Raw genomic sequence first — 20,829 nt, 5'->3', positions numbered from 1 at the left:
GCCATCATGACTGATAGCCATCAATAGCCCTCTCCTCCTCTGTGAATTTGTCCATTCCAGTTTTAAAGGCATCTGCCTTGGTGGCCATCACTGTCTCCTGTGGCAATGAGTTCCATAGTTTAACTATCCATTGCATGAAGACGTACTGTCTTTCATTTGTCCTGAAATCCAAGAGGCATCCAAGGGAGGAAGTGATCTAGTAATAGGTGACTTCAGTTATCTGCACATAGGCTGGAGTCAGGACAAAGAGAGGCAAATTCCTAGGTGACCTAAATGGCTGTGCACGGGGGAGACTGTGATAAGAATTTTAAAGTCTTAGATATATAATAAATGTTCATAAATGTACCAACCAAGCACGTACATAGATCAGCACAGGAAGACCGACCTGAAACCATTTTTGATTCCCAAACTGACCAAATGTTTTCTCTGCAAGGTCCAAGGAAAATGGAAACGCCTCCCCATTGTCTTTTCCTTCACAAATCCTGTCTTAAGGGTATGTCTGTGTTTGAATAGGGTGAGCCTGTGACCTGGCTCAGGAACTAAGTATTTCTCATTACAAAAGACTGGCCAGGCTCCCCAGGGTATCCAATCAAGTGACCATTAACAGGTAACCTGTCAGACAAGATAAACAATGCACTCAGATTTCTGCTGTAGACCGCCTTTTCTGTGATGTAGGTATGATGTTTATGGGGGGTGGTCTTGGGTTACACCCCTTCTGTGATGTATGTATGATGTATGGAGGGGAGCTCCAGGGCAGGGAATTTAAAATTTCTATATAAGAGCAGGCACACCTTTGTTCTGGGTTCCTCCTCCTTTCCTGCGTGTGAGGGGAGCACCCTGTTGCAACAGATCAGGCTTACTAGCTGCTTTGCTTCTCAGTATTCTCTGGTTGGCCTCTGTTATTTTCTCCTACCAATAGGGAACCTACGTAAGGACTCTGTGTGGGCTTTTGGATACTCCATAAGGGAAAATGGCAGATTTTTGTTCACAACAAGACCATGGAGCAAATCACAGGGGAGGTGAAGGCACACTGGGATGAGTTTCTTCCAGGGACCAGGTATTGCCACCCAAATAAATTCCATGCAGGAACTGGTCCCTTTGGAGATTCTTGCTTTGTTTGACTCAGTGCTGCACTACACTAGGACAAGTTGGGTGTACAAGCAGAAGTGAATATTAAAGAACCGGGCATCACATTCACAAAATTGCCCTTTCACGGAACAAAGCAAATGTTGGAAGTCTGAGGCTGAAGAAAATGGAGAAGGCCACTAATTTGGACGGCTTTAAAATGGAAGCCATCAATGCCTACCACTCATAATGGCTGTGTACTGTGGTGGTTTCCCAGGTCCTAATAGTCCAATACTCTAACCACTACACCACACCACATCACTGGTGATGCTAGCTCATGGGCAGGAGGACAGGGTTTGATCCTGAATTAGCTATGCCCACTGCGCCCAGCAGGATTCAATCCTTGCTCTTCTGCTGATGAGTGGGGGTCGGAGCCGTTTGCAAAAGGGCTCTTTGAAGCAGCCCAGAGTTGTAAACCACTTTGAGTGTTGTTAGGGCATTGTTGTTTTTCTATAATCGAGTGGTATATAAGTTTTACGGAATAAAATTAATATGGAGAAGTAGCAGTGGTCCCGTGTCTCCCTTTACTAATATTTTACAGGTGAGGAGGGATGGTTTGGCTAAAACTGTAGCCGGCAGGAGACATGAAAAGGTCTTCAAAGTGTATTGAAAGTGGAAGAAAAACACAGACATGCTATAATTGCTGAGAAAGTGACATATTTTTACTGAGCGAGGATGTCAATAAGCACCCCAGACAGTACACAAGCAGCCCAGAGTTCTTGCCAAGGCAGAACTAGAGGAAACATAGCTGAGGTCATTCTAAAGGCAGCTCTGCAGCTCAATGAGACGATGAAGGAGGATGAGAGAAGACTCTTCTGCAGTCAGATTCCTGGGCCAAGATGTCACCGGGAACAGCAAGGAGCGAGGAGGAGACTTCTGCCTTGAAGATCATTTCTGCAGCTGTGCGGATACGTTTACTCTAGAGGAGTTTAGGAGTCACGCTCGCCAGCAATGCATTCTGCCGAGAAGAAAAGCATCACAGTTACAGAAGAAACCTGGCTGCATTTCAATGAGAAACTGGAACATCTCCAATCACTATGTGAGCCCAACACATGGCTATCCTGCTAAATTTGCACATACCCCAGTTTCGTGGTGCAGTTCTCCAGCAAAATAACAGAAACTGCATATATTGGAGGAAAGTGTGCGAAAAAGGCATATGTTCTTGAACATAGCATACTAATATGTGTGTATTAGTCAGAACTCCATTACAAATGGCAGTATTAAGAGAAAGCAGCAGTGAAAGGCATACAATTCATTAAGTAAGTTATCAGTTTTAAGAAAACCTGCTGTGGAACTACGGAGTGTTGGGATACTGTCAGGGAGGCTCAACGGCTCAGGACATCAGAGTTTCTGTGAAATGTCCTATACGAGTGTAGCAAGACAATAGATCCTGTTTGGTTTTGCTGAACTCAGAGAGTTGCAAGCAAAGAACCAAGTACTTGCAGATTAAGCTACATCGTGCAAGAGAGTGTATTCAGAAAGGACTCATTCAGGTGTCCTCCATGCCACGAAATGAAATTCCTGCTGATCTGTTGTCTAAGGTTGTTAACAGAGAACAACTTAAGGTTTATGTACAGAGGTTGCAATTGGGTTGAACCACAGGTACTACAGGTTACACGGAAAGGGGGAGGATGTTAGGATATTTCCATTCCACCTTAAAAAGGGGACAGGCTGTTGTGAGTCACAGCCTGCGTATTTCCTGCTCACAAGAAGTTTCTGTTTTGTATATAGCTTTTGTTTCTCTCTGTTGCCTGACACGCAGGCAGGCAGTCATGTTTTTTCCTTTGTTCTGACCAACGCTGAATAAAGCTGTAAATATGCTGCTCCCCTGGGTGAATCTTTCATTGTGCGAACTCTGCGAAAAGGGCGTGCGTGAGTCCTGGAATGTGGACAGTTATTTCTGAGGCTCATGTCACTAATTGACTGATACTGTTCTACGGGAGACCGGCGTGGAGGCATGATGGCATTTGTCTCCCTGGCAGTATCCCAACATGGAGAACTGGATTTAAGACTGGAGAAAATAGAAACAGAAACACTGGAAGGGATAGATCTGTCCTGACAGAATTAAAAGCATGCTTGGCTCCTGAATCTCAAATCCCTTTGATTTTCTTGATTTTCTTTGCCTCTTGTCTGTTACATTTCTCCTACTATCACATCAGTCAATCTCATCAAATAAAGACATATGAAGTTCCTTAGATCATAAGCCACCCACTCTCCTCTCTCCAGCAGTAGAAAGCATGCTTTCCTCTGCCCCTCTTCCTCCCCTGACATTCAGGTTATGTGTCAATCACTGGACCGTTTTAAACTGAGCCCTATTTAGAGTAAACCCCATTGAAATTAAGGAACATCACATCCATTAACCTCAATGGAGTTTACTTTGAGTCAGAAGTAGCACTGCAGGACGCGGGTGGCGCTGTGGGTTAAACCACAGAGCCTAGGACTTGCCAATCCGAAGGTCGGTGGTTCAAATCCCCGTGACGGGGTGAGCTCCCATTGCTCAGTCCCAGCTCCTGCCAACCTAGCAGTTCGAAAGCACGTCAAAGTGCAAGTAGATAAATAGGTACCGCTCTGGCGGGAAGGTAAACGGCGTTTCCGTGCGCTGCTCTGGTTCGCCAGAAGCGGCTTAGTCCTGCTGGCCACATGACCCGGAAGCTGTACGCCGGCTCCCTCGGCCAGTAAAGTGAGATGAGCGCCGCAACCCCAGAGTCGGCCACGACTGGACCTAATGGTCAGGGGTCCTTTAGCATTGAATACAACCCACTAAGTTGCGGGTTCCCAGGCGCATTGTGGAACATGTTACAGATTTGTTCAAGGTCATGCTCAGCCTACGTTAAAGCCCGGTTTTCAAGAAATGAGCAGCTGAGATCTTACATCAACAATGTTGACATCCCCAGCGGCGAAGTTCAGGTTGAAGAGGTTAGGGAGTGGGATTCCTATCTCCAGGGCACCTGGAAGAAAACCAAGAAACAACGCTAGACATGCAGAATGGTTGTCGCATCCCAAAGGCAATGCTGAAATGGAACACCTATTGGTACAAATATGGCTCTTTTACCGTTGATCACAGGCAGGTATCCAATTCTGAGAAGGTTTGTGATCCAGGTTTTGAGTACGGCAACCTGCAAAAGAAAGAGAAACTTCTGCATCATCAGTTGGTGAGAGAAAGAGATGTGCATAGCTGTCAACGTTTCCCTTTTTTTAAGGGAAATTCCCTTATTCCGAATAGGATTCCTCGCAAGAAAAGGGAAAAGCTGACAGCTATGGAGATGTGACCTGCTGGGTTGCTTACTTCAAATATTTCCCAGCTAAACATTAGGAAGAACTTTCTGACAGTACAGTGGGCGCTCGGGTTGCGAACGTGATCCATGCGGGAAGCATGTTCGCAACCCGCAGCGCCGCATCTGCCCATACGAGGGTTGCGATTTGGCGCTTCTGTACATGCGCAAAGAGCGATTTAGTGCTTCTGCACATGTGAAAGTGCCAAAACCCAGAAGTAACCCGTTCTGGTACTTTCGGGTTTGGCGAGATGCACAACCTGAAATCGCACAACCCAAAGCGTCTGTAACCTGAGGTATGACTGTATGACTTCTTCAGGAGGTGATGAGCTCCCCTTCATTGGAGGTTCCTAAGCAGAGGTTGGGTGGCCATCCCTCTGCCAGGGATTCTCTGGCTGAGATTCCTGCATTGCAGGGGGTTGGACTGGATGACCCTGGAGGACCCTTCCAACTTCACAATTCTATGATGGGACTTTGTAGCTCAAGCACCCAAGGGTTTGTGTGGCTGCCCCAGATGCCGTCTCCACCTCTGCTCCAGCAGAAACCCCCAATCCTGGACGAGTTCAGCCATCTCTTTCTCTTTCAAGTTCCAGGTGAGATTGCAGAGACCTTGGGAGTTCTGCTCATGGGACAGGACTTCTTCTCCCCACCCCACCCTGCTCTGCTCCCTCAAAATCTTCTCCAAGGGGTCCACTGCAGTATTTGGTGGAAGGGAGTCTTACATCAAAGGAGCCGATCTGGGAAGACGTGACGTTGAGGCTGACGCTGTGAAGGGAAAGGAAAGGAAAGCATTGGGTGCTAGGCTGCACATCTGGCACGGAGAAGTCCTCCACCATCTGATGGCCCCTAGTCATCTTGGACTACAACTGGTTGGGACTGATGGGAACTGTAGTCCAAGACATGTAGAGGACATCATGTTGGGGGAGGGTGGTCTGCAGAGCTTCCAGAGCACGGCCGGTAAAAGATCAGGAAGAAAGGGGGCTATAAGCACAGTGCAGAATCAAGATTCATGGACTACACCTCTGGTCCCCCCCATACCCCCCCATAAGTTAAAGGTAAAGGTACCCCTGCCCGTACGGGCCAGTCTTGCCAGACTCTAGGGTTGTGCACTCATCTCACTCTATAGACCGGGAGCCAGCGCTGTCCGCAGACACTTCCGGGTCATGTGGCCAGCGTGACAAAGCTGCATCTGGCGAGCCAGCGCAGCACACGGAACGCCGTTTACCTTCCCGCTGGTAAACGGCCCCTATTTATCTACTTGCACCTGGGGGTGCTTTCGAACTGCTAGGTTGGCAGGCGCTGGGACCGAGCGACTGGAACGCATCCCGCCGCGGGGATTCGAACCGCCGACCATGCGATCAGCAAGTCCTAGGCACTGAGGTTTTACCCACAGCGCCACCCGCGTCCCTATACCCCCCCATACCTCTTAGCAACCCCTAGGTAATCCCACTGCCCTCCAGGGGGCAGCATCACCCACTTTGGGAACCACTGGTCTAAAGGGAGACTTTCTCCAAATCAGGGACGGATTTTGGTAATGTGGCCCCAAGCAAGGACAAAATTTGATGAGCCCCCTAAACATTTCTTATTTTCACAACAATTCCTTTTGGTACAGTTGCTTTTTAATGGATCTTCTCAGCAGGTACCCATATAAATATAGGTTTTGCTACTACTATTTTGGCGCCCCCCACCCCACCCTCGGCTCAGTGTCCCTGTGTGGAAAAACCACTGACACCACCTTAACTCCAGTCTTGTCCAAATGCCGTTTGTTATTCTGCACCATAACCTAGGGATCTAGAGCATGGGTAGGCAAACTAAGGCCTGAGGGCTGGATCCGGCCCAAACACCTAAATCCGGCCGGTGGATTGTCCAGGAATCAGTGTTTTTTAACATGAGTAGAATGTGTGCTTTTATTTAAAATGCATCTCTGGGTTATTTGTGGGGCATAGGAATTCGGATAGATATAGATGATAGATAGATGATAGATAGATAGATGATAGATGATAGATAGATAGATATAGATAGATGATAGATAGATAGATAGATAGATAGATAGATAGATAGATATAGATGATAGATAGATTAGATAGATAGATAGATAGATAGATAGATAGATAGATAGATAGAGATAGATAGATGATAGATAGATAGATAGATAGATAGATAGATAGATAGATAGATAGATAGATAGATAGATAGATATAGATAGATAGATAGATGATAGATAGATGATAGATAGATATAGATAGATGATAGATAGATGATAGATGATAGATGATAGATGATAGATAGATAGATAGATAGATAGATAGATAGATAGATAGATAGATAGAGATAGATAGATGATAGATAGATAGATAGATAGATAGATAGATAGATAGATAGATAGATATAGATAGATAGATAGATGATAGATAGATATAGATAGATATAGATAGATGATAGATAGATGATAGATGATAGATGATAGATGATAGATAGATAGATAGATAGATAGATAGATAGATAGATGATAGATAGATGATAGATAGATAGATGATAGATATAAAGGTAAAGGTAAAGGTACCCCTGCCCGTACGGGCCAGTCGTGTCCGACTCTAGGGTTGTGCGCCCATCTCACTTAAGAGGCCGGGGGCCAGCGCTGTCCGGAGACACTTTCCGGGTCACGTGGCCAGCGTGACAAGCTGCATCTGGCGAGCCAGCGCAGCACACGGAAACGCCGTTTACCTTCCCGCCAGTAAGCGGTCCCTATTTATCTACTTGCACCTGGGGGTGCTTTCGAACTGCTAGGTTGGGAGGCGCTGGGACCGAGCAACGGGAGTGCACCCCGCTGCAGGGATTCGAACCGCCGACCTTTCGATCGGCAAGCCCTAGGCACTGAGGCTCTTACCCACAGCGCCACCCGCATCCCAAAAGATGATAGATATAGATGATATAAATAGATAGATAGATGATATAGATGATAGATGATAGATAGATAGATATAGATAGATAGATGATAGATAGATGATAGGTATAGATAGATAGATAGATAGATAGATAGATAGATAGATAGATAGATAGATAGATAGATATAGATAGATAGATAGATAGATAGATAGATGATAGATAGATAGATAGATAGAGATAGAGATAGAGATAGAGATAGAGATAGAGATAGAGATAGAGATAGATAGAGATAGAGATAGAGATAGAGATAGAGATAGAGAGAGATAGAGATAGAGATAGAGATAGAGATAGAGATAGAGATAGAGATAGAGATAGATAGAGATAGAGATAGAGATAGAGATAGAGATAGAGATAGATAGAGATAGAGATAGAGATAGAGATAGATAGAGATAGAGATAGAGATAGAGATAGAGATAGAGATAGAGATAGAGATAGATAGAGATAGAGATAGATAGAGATAGAGATAGAGATAGAGATAGAGATAGAGATAGATAGAGATAGAGATAGAGATAGAGATAGAGATAGAGATAGAGATAGATAGAGATAGAGATAGAGATAGAGATAGAGATAGAGATAGAGATAGAGATAGAGATAGAGATAGATAGAGATAGAGATAGAGATAGAGATAGAGATAGAGATAGAGATAGAGATAGAGATAGAGATAGATAGATGATAGATAGATAGATATAGATAGATAGATAGATAGATGATAGATAGATAGATGATAGATAGATAGATGATAGATAGATAGATGATAGATGAGAGAGAGAGAGAGAGAGAGAGATGATATAGATAGAAATAGAGATAGAGAAATAGAGAGATAGAGATATATAGATGATAGAGATAGAGATATAGAGATCTCTATATCTCTTTATCTCTATTAGAGATTATAGAGATAGATGATAGATAGATAGATAGATAGATAGATAGATAGATGATAGATAGATAGATAGATAGATAGATAGATAGAAAAATGATAGATAGATAGATAGATAGATAGATAGATAGATAGATGATAGATAGATAGATAGATGATAGATAGATAGATAGATAGATAGATAGATGATAGATAGATAGATAGATAGATAGATAGATAGATAGATAGATAGATAGATAGATAGTCCGGCCCCCCACAAGGTCTGAGGGACAGTGGACCGGCCCCCTGCTGAAAAAGTTTGCTGACCCCTGATCTAGAGCATCAAGATCCACTTACTTGTCAAGAGATAAGGAGACGGCCAATTTTGCTCCTGAAATGCGGACAGATCCACTCAAGTCGATTTGCTGTAAATGCAAGATGACTGGGTAAGAGACTGGCCCCTTTCCTTTCGCTTTTGGGTTGAGATTCCTGCATTGCAAGGGGGTTGGACTAGACGACTAGAGTCAGGTCCCTTCTATGATTCTACGATTCTGCTCTGTTCTGTCCCCAACTTCTATGCCCCACTGAGGTCAGGGAGGGCTCTTCGTTGCATGCCCTCCTTCCTTTTGGCTAAAAGGAACTGCCACACCTAGAAAGAGGAATCTGGGTGGCTTTCAAGGACACCTAAGTGTCATTTAAAGAAATAAATAAACCCAACACAGAGACAATTGGGGGTGGGATGGGATTACTGACACCCAAGCAAAGGTTCTTTGAAAAGAAATATTGAGCCAAGAGTGCTAGCAATGACTACCACCTTTGCCTCCACAATGCTTCTGAATATCAGTTGCTGGAAACCACAGGAAGGGAGAGGGGTCTTGCGTTCGAATCCTGCTTGCGAATTTCCCACAGGCATATGGTCAGCCACTGTGAGAACAGGATGCTGGACTAGACGGGTCACTGGCCTGAACCGGCAAAGCTGTTCTGATGTTCTTACGAACTTTCAATCGCAACGGGTAGATACCCAGGGCAGGCCGGGGGTTGGAGTTCCAAGCCATGCACCATTCACCCCATCTTGTTACTTACAGCATTCAACCCAAAGAGAAGCTCAGGGCCAGAGTCTGCGAGGGCGAAAACATCAACGGCAGCAGCGAGGGTCACCGTGAGCTTCCCGTTTTGCAAAGACACTCCCGGAAGGTCGCTGATCCGGATCTTGACCACCAGGGGCAGGCTTGTTGGCAGCAGCCGGGACAGCTGTAAAAAATGGGACAGGGAGAATGATTCGCACTCAGGGCGCAGGGGCAAATCACTTCACATACACACACCAAAAGCGATATGCCCAATAGGGCATCCTTACCTGAGGTAGCACAGATTGAAGTGCAGACGTTGTCAGTGGGACGGCTCCACGGAGCTGGGGGAAAGCAAGATGGATGCAAAGAATTTTAAAAGGGGAATGTCTTCTAAATGCCACCCTAACCTTTTCCCCTTCAGCCTGACGTGGTGATTTCCTTCATGTTCATCCTCTCAGAACAAAGAAAGATGGGGAGAGGGGTTGTTCTCACTTTACAGGTGCAAAACTGAGGCTGAGAATTAATGGGTATATATGTTTGTGTCACGAAATTAAAAGACGCCTGCTTCTTGGGAGAAAAGCAATGACAAACCTAGACAGCATCTTAAAAAGCAGAGACATCACCTTGCCAACAAAGGTCCGTCTAGTTAAAGCTATGGTTTTCCCAGTAGTGATGTATGGAAGTGAGAGCTGGACCATAAAGAAGGCTGCCCGCCGAATAATTGATGCTTTTGAATTATGGTGCTGGGGGAGACTCTTGAGAGTCCCATGGACTGCCAGAAGATCAAACCTTCTAGGACCAATCAGACTGCTGCCTTTTGGATCCTATTCAACTCAGTACATAACAGGGCCTTCTTGGTGGTGGCGCCCTCCCACCAGATGTCAAAGAGAAGAACAACCACCAGACTTTTAGAAGACATCTGAAGGCAGCCCTGTTTAGTGAAGCTCTTAATGTTTGATGTATTACGGTATTTTAGTATTTTGTTGGGAGACGCCCAGAGTGGCTGGGGAAGCCCAGCCAGATGGGCGGGGTATAAATAAATTATTATTATTATTATTATTATTATTATTATTATTATTATTATTATCCTTTGCAGACTCTTCAAGGACTATCATTTCTGGGGCAGGCGACTCACCGCTTGGTCAGTGATGTCTACGTTGAGTTGCCCGTTCTTCATTACCAGCTGCAGCAAGGAGGAAATGAGGTCACCAGAGAGAAGCAACTGGGAAGTCTGGTCCCCAGCTGGAGGAAGGGAGGGCAGCTTGCTTGGGGGAAGCTTGATGGAGTTGCCTTCATTATCAAGCACTAAGACCTGGAAGAAACATAAAAGGAAAAATCAGAAGATCAGAGACATTTGGGTGTCCACAGTCCTGGACGTCTGTTAAGTATAATTCAGGCATAGGCAAACTCGGCCCTCCAGATGTTTTTGTTTTTTAAAAAAACTATTTTCAATGCAAAATTACAACAAAAATTACAAACATTGAATCCAAAATAAAACAGTACAAAGAAGAAAACAAAACAAAACAGAAAAAAGAACACAAAAACACAAAAAACAAAAACACACATCTACAAATAAAACCATATCATCATTCTAATCTAATCTAAACATAGATTACCTCTATCTTTATACTTTTTTACACAATTTTTCTCTTTCTTTAACCCTGCAAAGCATCATATCGGTATGTAATGAAAGAGGCTCGGCCCTCCAGATGTTTTGGGACTACAAATCCCATCAACCCTAGCTAAGAGGACCAGTGGTCAGGGATGATGGGAGTTGTAGTCCCAAAACATCTGGAGGGCCGAGTTTGCCTATGCCTGGAATTGTTTAATTGACACCGAAATGGGGAATGGCTTAATGTGAAGGCTTTCACATCAGGATTTTCCCTGGGGCTGAGCTGCTAGATGGGTTGATAACTAGCTGTTGTTATTCTCTGCTTCTCTCTCTCTCAGCCTAGCCTTCCTCACAGGGTTGTTGTTCTGAGACTCAAATGGGGAGGAGGAGAAGCATGTAGGCCACCTTGAGCGGCTTGGAGGAAGAGGTGGGATATAAAGGCAATTAATCGATCAATTGATCAATAAAGGTGCCTTACATTCAGATTCAGCACGATTTGTTGTTCATCGCTGAACCACGGCAGGCCAGCCAGGGTGTAATGTAGTTTTCCCAGCGTACCGAATGGGCAGATGCCTGTGGAGGAAATAAAAAAGAGTAAGGAGTAAGTAACCAAACAAACCCCTGTGTTGCAAAGAGAACGTCGGCAATGTCTAGGCAACACGATGACCATGTACATATGCAATAGACAATCTTTGTAGAATTCCTTCAAACCATAACAAGTACAAAATGAAATCTTTAGTTCCAAAGTCTCTGAAAATCTTTAAATGAAGCAAGGTACTAGACTTTGTAGAAAAGCAATGACAAACCTAGACATCATCTTAAAAAGCAGAGACATCACCTTGCCAACAAGTATAGTTAAAGCTCTGGTTTTCCCAGTAGTGATGTATGGAAATGAGAGCTGGACCATAAAGAAGGCTGATGCTTTTGAATTATGGTGCTGGAGGAGACTCTTGAGAGTCCCATGGACTGCAAGAAGATCAAAGCTCTCCATTCTTAAGGAAATCAGCCCTGAGTGCTCAAGGGAAGGACAGATCCTGAAGCTGAGGCTCCAATACTCTGGCCACCTCATGAGAAGAGAAGACTCCCTGGAAAAGACCCTGATGTTGGGAAAGATGGAGGGCACAAGGAGAAGGGGACAACAGAGGATGAGATGGTTGGATAGTGTTCTTGAAGCTACCAGCATGAGTTTGACCAAACTGGGGGAGGCAGTGGAAGGCAGGAGTGCCTATCGTGCTCTGGTCCAGGGGGTCACAAAGAGTCCAACACGACTAAACGACTAAACAACAACAACAACAACAACAACAACAAAACGAGGTGGGACTTTACACAACACATAGCTAAGCATTTCACTTGTGCTTTTAGACGGCTCAAACCCTTTCGCAAGCAATGTCTCAGCCAACAATGCAACAACCCTGTACATTAAGGGATCATCATCCTGTCTTGTTTTGTGCCTCATTTCTAAGCACAGGTCTTCGCTTTAAAGCTCTGCATCCAAGCGTTCGTTTTGTTTGTTTTTTTGCCATGGCACTTGCCCTGCGAAAACCTGCTTTATGGCGCTGAATAAGAGCAAACCCAAATTGCAGAAAACCCCAACTGCCGTTTGTTCCTGGGGGAAGCAGCAGTGGTGGTGGGGCGCTCTGACAGTTCAAAGTGGGGAGACAGCAAGTTGTGCAACATTATATATGCTAGTTGATGATCCAAAGGAGATGGGGAAGGTGGAAGTCATGGAAAACTTACTGTTGACGGTGCCAAGAAGGGTGTTCACAATATTCAGCACAAGATCTACAACCGGACACAGCTGCAAGAAAGGGAAAGGAGCAGGAGTGAAGCCACAGAACTGAATGGTCCCCACATCCTTTGTTGTGTTATCTGAAAAATAAATCTCCCTGTGCAGCCTGCCGGCCGCTTGCAAGAAAGAAATTCTCATCTGCTTAATCTGGTGGCATCCCAGAGATGCAATGGCAGACAAGGACAACAAGGGGTGAAGAGTCCTCTTTTACTTGCAGCAGCTATTGGTCATCCTGATTGCCAGAAGGGTAAAACTCTAACTCAGAGGTAGGGAACCTTTGGCCCTCCAGCTTCTACTGAACTACAGCTCCCATCAGCCCTAGAAATATGGGCAATGGTCGAGGATGATGGGAGTTGTGGTTCAGGAACAGCTGGAGAGCCAAAGGTTCCCCCTATTGGCAGTCTCCACTTCAAGTGTGGAGCCAGTGTGAGCCAGTGTGGTGTAGTGGTTAGAGAGTTGGACTAGGACCTAAGAGACCAGGGTTCGAATTCCTGCTCAACCATGAAGCTCACTGGGTGCGACCTTGGGCCAGTCACTGCCTCTCAGCCTAGCCTACCTCACAGGCTTGTTGGGATTCAACGAAGAAGAGGAGAACCCCGTGAGCCACCTTGAGCTTCTTGCAGAAGAAGGTGGGGCATAATTGCAATAATAAATAAACAAATAAAATTCCTAGGGTATCCTTTTGCCTTGTATCAGTATTTACAGCCGCCTTAACTATGTCTGTTGCTCCATCTCATCCTGTGCAGTCTACTCTGAATAGCAATGCCTCTCCTAAATTCAGCAAAACTATGATGCAAAGAAAGTGATCGACAACTGAGCTGGCAAATTCTCGGAAGACTCACCACTCCTGGGAGGACATTGCTCAGGAGGTTAGTCAAGACCCTGTCCAAGTTGAGCGGAAGGAACCTAAGGAAGAAAATAATTGGGGACCGTGAGTCCTTATGGTGTTTCAGTGTCTAGTCGCCACAGTGGCTGTGTTCCTCAGGACCTCTGGTCACTCACCCAGACAGGATCTGAATGTTACCCAGGTTGGTCTTGCAGTTTTCCACAACTAGGATGGGAGTGCCTGACTTGTCCTGGACCAGACGTGCGTTTGCTGTGATGTTCACTTCCACCAGAAGATTCAGCAGCCCACCCAAAAGCCTGGAAGACAGAGAAGAGGTGGAGATGAGATCGATCACCGAACCAGGTCCAGTTTCAAAATGTATTCTGCAGGTACTCAGATTGCAATGGCTTCTTTGTCAGGCATTGCTTGGGGCACAAATATCAAAAATGCCCTGCAGGTCCCACGACTCCTATCCTGGGTATGGTTTTGTTTCCCCCAGCATGTTTTGAAATCTATTATTTTGACAAAGATGGATAATGGAAGTTATCTCCCATTACACTGTGTAACTGCGGTCTCAGTTCTCCCAAGTATTGGTCTTTAAGTACCCGAAATGGCACCAGCCATGAATGCTTGGTGAACCCAAATACACAAATGGTTTAGAGAGAGAGATACAAAATGAAGCTAGGGGAGACCTGCTCCCAACAGCCCAATAAGAAGGAATGACTGTGCTCAGTGGCCATAGAATGATGACTGACAGCTGGGGGAAGGGTTGGGGAACTGAGGGAAGGGGGATGGAGTATCCTGGAAAGGGCATGGCTGGCTGGCTGGAACTACAATATTGTGTTGCAGATCCCTCTTGTACACTATCTGTGAGTACTGCACAGATGCTACTCTCTACAAATTTTACTTTTCACGTGGAAAAGGTTTCTCCCCTTGTGGAAATCAAGAAGCGACCTCTTGTGATTCCTACATTGCAGGAGGCAGGACTACATGACCCTGTGCGTCCCTCCTGATGCCACACGTCTATGAGTCTATGTCCCTGTGCACATGGGCACTTAAGTAGAATTGAAGTTGGATCCAGAGATATGTGTGTGCATAGATGTCTCATGGAATCGCTCGTAGATATAATGATCCACATTCAGTGATGGGGACCCAATCCACGAACGAGCAGGTACCGTACATTGGCTTATTCCATAGAAGTGAATGAGGGAGCTGCTTTGAGTGAAGGATCGCCACCTGTACATGGAAACCTATCCCCCAACCCAAGCAACCCAACCATGTATTTGAAGCAGGAGATTGTGTCCCAAATAAATCTTCAGGATACTTCAATGCTGTTTAAGGTTTTTTTTATAATCATCATCATCATCAAAGACTCTATCCTGAACTGGCTAGGATAAGAGAACACCTGGGAAATTCCTGATGAAATTAAAATCATCATACACTTTTGGAGGATGAATCAGAGGAGAAAATTCTTGGGACTTCTCAACAGGAACATGGAAGGCTGCCTTATGCAGAGTCATGACCATTGGTCCATTTAGCTCAGCTTTGCCTACACTGACTGGCAGTGGCTCTCCAGGGTTTCTCAGCCCAACCTGGAGATGCTGCTAGAGATTGAACTTGGATTCTTCTGCCTACATAGCAGGTGCTCAGCCACTGAGCCATCGCTCTCCCCGCTTGCTACGTCCCATGGAAGTCAACTCACGTATCTCCCTTGAGAGCAACTTTGGTATAGATGTTCAGTCCGACCCCAACGCCTTTCAAGAATTTCAGTGAGACTTTAGGAAGGACGACGTCCACCAACTTCAAGCTGGAAGGTGAAGGAGAGACAGTCAGGAGCAGAAGCTAAATCCACAAAGCAACATCTACATCTTGCCATAGGGAAGTGTTGAGTTCTGCCCCCTGTGTTTTTCTCAGTAAAAGAGCTAACTCACCCAAGGAGACCTTCACGTCCAAGGACACCACCGAGGAGACCTCCTTTGCCTCCCAGGGCACCGCCAACAATCCCAAGAGGTCCTCCGCCTTGGCCTCCAAGAACTCCTCCAGCCAAGCCTCCGACCAAGCCGAGAGGACCTCCTCCTTGGCCTCCAAGGGCACCACCAGCCAAGCCTCCTACCAAGCCGAGAGGACCTCCTCCTTGGCCTCCAAGGGCACCTCCAGCCAAGCCTCCGACCAAGCCGAGAGGACCTCCTCCTTGGCCTCCAAGGGCACCACCAGCCAAGCCTCCTACCAAGCCGAGAGGACCTCCTCCTTGGCCTCCAAGGGCACCTCCAGCCAAGCCTCCGACCAAGCCGAGAGGACCTCCTCCTTGGCCTCCAAGGGCACCTCCAGCCAAGCCTCCGACCAAGCCGAGAGGACCTCCTTGGCCTCCAAGGATCCCTCCTAGAAGGTCTCCACCAAGCACTTGCCCCAAGAGTCCCTGGAGCAGGTTGCCTTTGGCCAGCGTATCTGAGATGCCTGGAAGGAAGAGACAGCATTGAGCACAGGGGACAGAAGTCAAGGAAATAAAAGTCAGCGTTGACATTGTCCTCATCAGCTCTACGCAAGGACACAAAACAACTATCTCATTAGCATGCTTTTCCACCAGAGGTTGGGTGGACTGAACCTGGTTTATTAAGCCTGCCTCTTTCCACGTCCCAGGCAATAAACTGCCTGGATCCTTCGACTGTATGAGTCCAGGCAAGGACATTTCATAGAGTTGCAAGAGACCCTCAAGCGGACTTCTGCTTCAGCCCCCTGCAATGCAGGAGTCATAGCGAACAAATCCCTGACCCATGGCTACCCAGCCTCTGCTTAAAACCTCCAAAGAAACAGAGTCCATCACCTCCCAAGGGAGCCTGTTCCACTGTCTAACAGCTCTTACCATTAGAAAGTTCTTCCAGATGTTGACTCAGAATCTCCTTTCATATTGCAATTACCATTCACATACAGTGGTACCTCGGGTTACATACGCTTCAGGTTACAAATGCTGCTAACCCAGAAATAGTACCTCGGGTTAAGAACTTTGCTTCAGGATGAGAACAGAAATCGTGCTGCAGCAGTGTGGCAGCAGCAGGAGGCCCCATTAACTAAAGTGGTGCTTCAGGTTAAGAACAGCTTCAGGTTAAGAACGGACCTCCGGAACGAATTAAGTACTTAACCCGAGGTATCAGGAACTGACAATAGGGAGTGATTTCTGATTTTAATATTTGTATGGTTTTATGCACTGGTGTTGTAAACCACCCTGATTTTTTATTTATTTTTTTACTGAAGAAAGGTAAAGGGACCCCTGACCATTAGGTCCAGTCGTGGCGGACTCTGGGGTTGCGGCGCTCATCTCGCTTTATTGGCCGAGGGAGCCAGCGTACAGCTGACCAGCATGACTAAGCCGCTTCTGGCTCACCAGAGCAGCGCACGGAAACGCCATTTACCTTCCCGCCGGAGCGGTACCTATTGATCTACTTGCACTTTGAGGTGCTTTCAAACTGCTAGGTTGGCAGGAGCAGGGACCGAGCAACGGGAGCTCACCCCATTGCGGGGATTTGAACCGCCAACCTTCTGATCGGCAAGCCCTAGGCTCAGTGGTTTAACCCACAGCGCCACCCGCTTAGTGGTATATAAATATTTTAATTGCTGAATAAATAAACTGCTGGGAGGGGGCAATGCAATTGTCTGGATTGAGACGGCCCCCCTATTTTTAGAAATGGAGGCTGTGTAAACCTGAATGGCAGCCTGGGAAAGCGCACATCACATCCACTGTGCATGCGTTATCCTGTTCGCTTTTGATTTCTGCATGGCAGGGGGGTTGGACTAGATGGCCCTTGGTGTCCCTTCCAGCTCTACAATCCTATGAAACACCTGTGCAGATCTGAGGGTCTCAGTGGCTGTGCTGGCCCACGAGGGGACGAAGCCCGTAGCAGAGGCACACCTGGGCACACAAACGCCAAGACCACTGTACCCACTCCTGTTTTGAAGAGGAGGCTGCCAGTTCCTGCTTCTCTGCAAATGCTCATTCAAGAGTCGGGTGGTTCCCTTGGCCATTTCTCTGAATTTTCATATTTTAGAAAAATCAGAAAGTTCCAGAGCTCACCATTCTCCAGGACATCCTTATGCAGCCGGGCCATCGAAAGGACATCGTCAGTGAGAGCTTGGGTGGAGGGCAGGAGGCCGCAAAGGAGGAGAACAGTCCAAGCCTTTAGCATCTTGATCTGGTACCTGAGAAAATATTACCGGTTGTCAAAGGCGAAAGATTTATACGATCTGAAGAGAAACCAGAGTATTATGTGGTTTCTAGCGGTAATGGTTAAGTAAAGAAAAGAAAGGTTAAAAATGTAAATGAAAAATAAGGGTGAGGATTTGCTGAATTAATAATTGGAAATTGGTATACAGAAAGGGGAGGTATGAGGAAGTCGGGGAAGCAAGTTACAAGAAAATAAGGGATTGAAACTATACTTGTTATTGTTTGTTTGTTTTATTGTTCTGTTTTGTCGTTATATAATCTTTGAAATTTTAATAAAAATCTTTTTTTAAAAAAAAAAAAAGAGAAAATATTACCGGTTGTCAAAAGGAAGGAAGGAAGGAAGGAAGGAAGGAAGGAAGGAAGGAAGGAAGGAAGGAAGGAAGATTTGTCCGTGCATTTTTAAGAAAACCATTTTATGCATTGACTTGCTAAGTGCAGCCAATTATATCTTGTAATCTTTTTCTAAGCCCTGAAACCAGCTATTTCTAGAATTGAGAATATTTGAATTTAAAACCCTGGCCTGGGGGCTGTCCCCACACAAATTTATCATAGCTTCTAGCTGTTGTTGTTGTGTACAAACCTGCCTTATGCTGAGCCGGACCTTTGGGCCATCTTTGCTAGGGATGCCTAATTCTGACACACAGCACATCTCCATCCTCACCCCACTCCCGAGGTCTGCCCCAGTCCTGATGGCTGGAGACCCCAAGGGTTGAATCCTGCATGCAAAGCAGCCACAGGTATTCTGCTGCTCAGTTACAGCCTCTCGACTGGAGCAGGACTAATGGATCCAGTGTTTTCCCCATCGGAAAAGCTTTCCCCACAAAAGCCAAACTCTGTTTGGTTAACAATTCAACAACGTATTAAGCCCAACCTTCATGAAATGAATTTGACAGACCACCTTCCATAAATGTCTCCCAGAAGCGAGTCCCATTGAGTTAAACGAGACATATTCCATGTAAGAGTAAGGACTGACAAATCGGTCAGTTTAGGAGTCTCTCAGTTTCTCTCTTCTTCTTTTTCAGTCTTAAGTTGGCACATTCCTACATCATTTTGCCATTTTTTGAAGAAGAAGAAGAAGAAGAAGAAGAGTTTGGATTTGATATGCCGCCTTTCACTCCCTTGAAGGAGTCTCAAAGCGGCTAACATTCTCCTTTCCCTTCCTCCCCCACAACAAACACTCTGTGAGGTGAGTGGGGCTGAGAGACTTCAGAGAAGTGTGACTAGCCCAAGGTCACCCAGCAGCTGCATGTGGAGGAGCGGAGACGCGAACCCGGTTCACCAGATTACAAGACTACCGCTCTTAACCACTGCACCACACTGGCTCTCTTTTGCCCAAGAGACACATTTTTGCAAGCAATTTCCCTTGCCTTAATGCATTTTGTATGTTTTTCTTCACTAATATAGGTATCCTTCTGCACCCTGTTCCCTAATTTTTGCACTGTGTCGCAAAAGTGGCCATCTCTGTTTCAGTTCCCATATCATTTTGAGATGTGTGAATGGGTTGGGTTCGCATCCAAATGTGAACGGAACTGAACTGATCACAGCCTGAGATCACCAGCGCCTGCAAGATCCTTTCCGAGCTGTGAAATCAAACTCGGCGGTTACTTTGGGAGAAGCAAACCTTGGCGTCTCATCTCTTACCTTACTCAGCTTGAGGCGACCCAAGATGCTCCTCACCTGTTGCCGCCTGAGGAAGATGCTTCAGACCCATGGCGTGTGGTCCTTATATATCTAATATCTGTGTCAGGAATGAGGAAAACCGGCTTGTTTGTGGACAACTCATGATATTTGCTCGGGTGTAAAATAGCAAGTGGTTTGCGATTTATGTCCAATGCAAACATTTCCTTAGAAATCTGAAAAGCTGTGCAAATCGTTGAGCAATGTGTATTGAACATCTAAGGAGGTGTATTTGCTTCAACGTTAATCTGGGGTGCCAATTCCCGAGGGGCCAAGTCAATCATTCCTGCCTACCGAGGGGAGAGCCAGGATTGTGTGTTCCATGCTAGGCGTTGGTGAAGCAAGAGTTAGCATCAGACGTTGACCACAATACTTAAGGGATTATGGCCTTGTTTGCACCAGGGCTTATGCAGGATGGGGTCAAGCATTGATTTCATGCTTTCTGCGCAACAGCCCTCGGAGATCCATAATGCACCGTGGCCTTAAGCAAAAGGAATTATCAGTAGCTGCGAGCCAGGATGGCTATGCTCTGCCTCAACAGCTGGAGGCAGTAGCCCTTCCAAATGAGAGTTGCTGGAAACCGCAGGAGGGGAGAGCTACCTTGTGGTCGAATCCTGTTTGCGGGTTTCCGACAGGGATCTGGTTGACCACTGGGAAAACAGGAGGCTGCACTCCATGGGCTATTGCCCTGATCCAAATATACCATATTTTTCACTCCATAAGACACACTTTTTTCGTCCTAAAGTAAGGGGAAATGTCTGTGCATCTTATGGAGTGAATGCGTGGTCCCTGGAGCTGAATTGCCTAGGTGCAAAAAGCAGATCATGCTTTTTTTTCTTTTTTTTGAAAGAGGGAAGTGGGTGTTGAAACAAAGCCGCTGACTGCAAGCGATCGGAAGCGAGATAAGGGATGCTAGCAATAAAGGAGGCTGCCTGGGAGCGGGAAGGTAAAGACAGCAAACTTGCAAGGAGAGGAGACAAGAAGACTAAATCAATGAGGAGAGAAATTAGAAGAAAAGGAGGAGCAAAAAACTGCTCCAGCTAAGGAAAAGACACTAAGGCAAACAAGAAGGAAGGGAGTGTTGAAAGGAAGCAGCTGATCGGTGGGATCGGAAGCGAGATAAGGGATGCTAGCAATAAAGGAGGCTGCCTGGGAGGGGGGAAGTAAAAGCCCATGGATCCTCAGGATTTTTGCATTGGGTCACCCCAAATTCACCATCAGATCACATAGCATGTCCATGGCTACAGCCTTCCCCCAAAAAATCACACACCCCCACTGTTTTGTGGGGCCGCAATGGCACAAAAATGTGGTTACAAAGCACGGATCCACATGGATCCTCAGGATTTTTGCATTGGGCTACCCCAAACTCACCATCAGATCACATGTCTGTGGCCACAGCATGAACCACAAAAATCATACATCCACTGTTTCATTCAGAATATT

The 20,829-nt window shown here is 46.0% G+C and overlaps 1 protein-coding gene across 1 annotated transcript; it reads right to left on the bottom strand.

The window, feature by feature from the left end:
- Nucleotides 1-1,903: 1,903 nt before the first annotated feature.
- Nucleotides 1,904-15,019, bottom strand: LOC144327886 (BPI fold-containing family B member 3-like). Its single transcript, XM_077929524.1, has 13 exons — nucleotides 14,934-15,019; nucleotides 13,670-13,810; nucleotides 13,510-13,573; nucleotides 12,616-12,676; nucleotides 11,357-11,451; nucleotides 10,402-10,578; nucleotides 9,554-9,607; nucleotides 9,283-9,450; nucleotides 8,557-8,624; nucleotides 5,120-5,162; nucleotides 4,178-4,241; nucleotides 3,997-4,073; nucleotides 1,904-2,044 (listed from the first exon to the last, which is right to left on the bottom strand). Exons 1-13 carry the CDS (start codon nucleotides 15,017-15,019, stop codon nucleotides 1,904-1,906), a joined length of 1,239 nt encoding a protein of 412 aa, XP_077785650.1.
- Between the last annotated feature and the right edge of the window lie 5,810 nt (nucleotides 15,020-20,829).

This window comes from Podarcis muralis, chromosome 5 (genome assembly GCF_964188315.1).
Source record: "Podarcis muralis chromosome 5, rPodMur119.hap1.1, whole genome shotgun sequence".
Taxonomy (NCBI): domain Eukaryota; kingdom Metazoa; phylum Chordata; class Lepidosauria; order Squamata; family Lacertidae; genus Podarcis; species Podarcis muralis.
This window is presented reverse-complemented; position numbering and strand designations above follow the sequence as displayed.

Coding starts and splice junctions, on each gene's coding strand:
- LOC144327886 (XM_077929524.1), bottom strand. CDS start 15,019: ATGGTCATGACTCTGCATAAGGCAGCCTTCCATGTTCCTGTTGAGAAG. Junction 11,452..12,615: donor CCTTCTTGGCACCGTCAACA/GTAAGTTTTCCA, acceptor TTTCCTCCACAG/GCATCTGCCCATTCGGTACG. Junction 8,625..9,282: donor TTCTCTTTGGGTTGAATGCT/GTAAGTAACAAG, acceptor TTGCATTTACAG/CAAATCGACTTGAGTGGATC.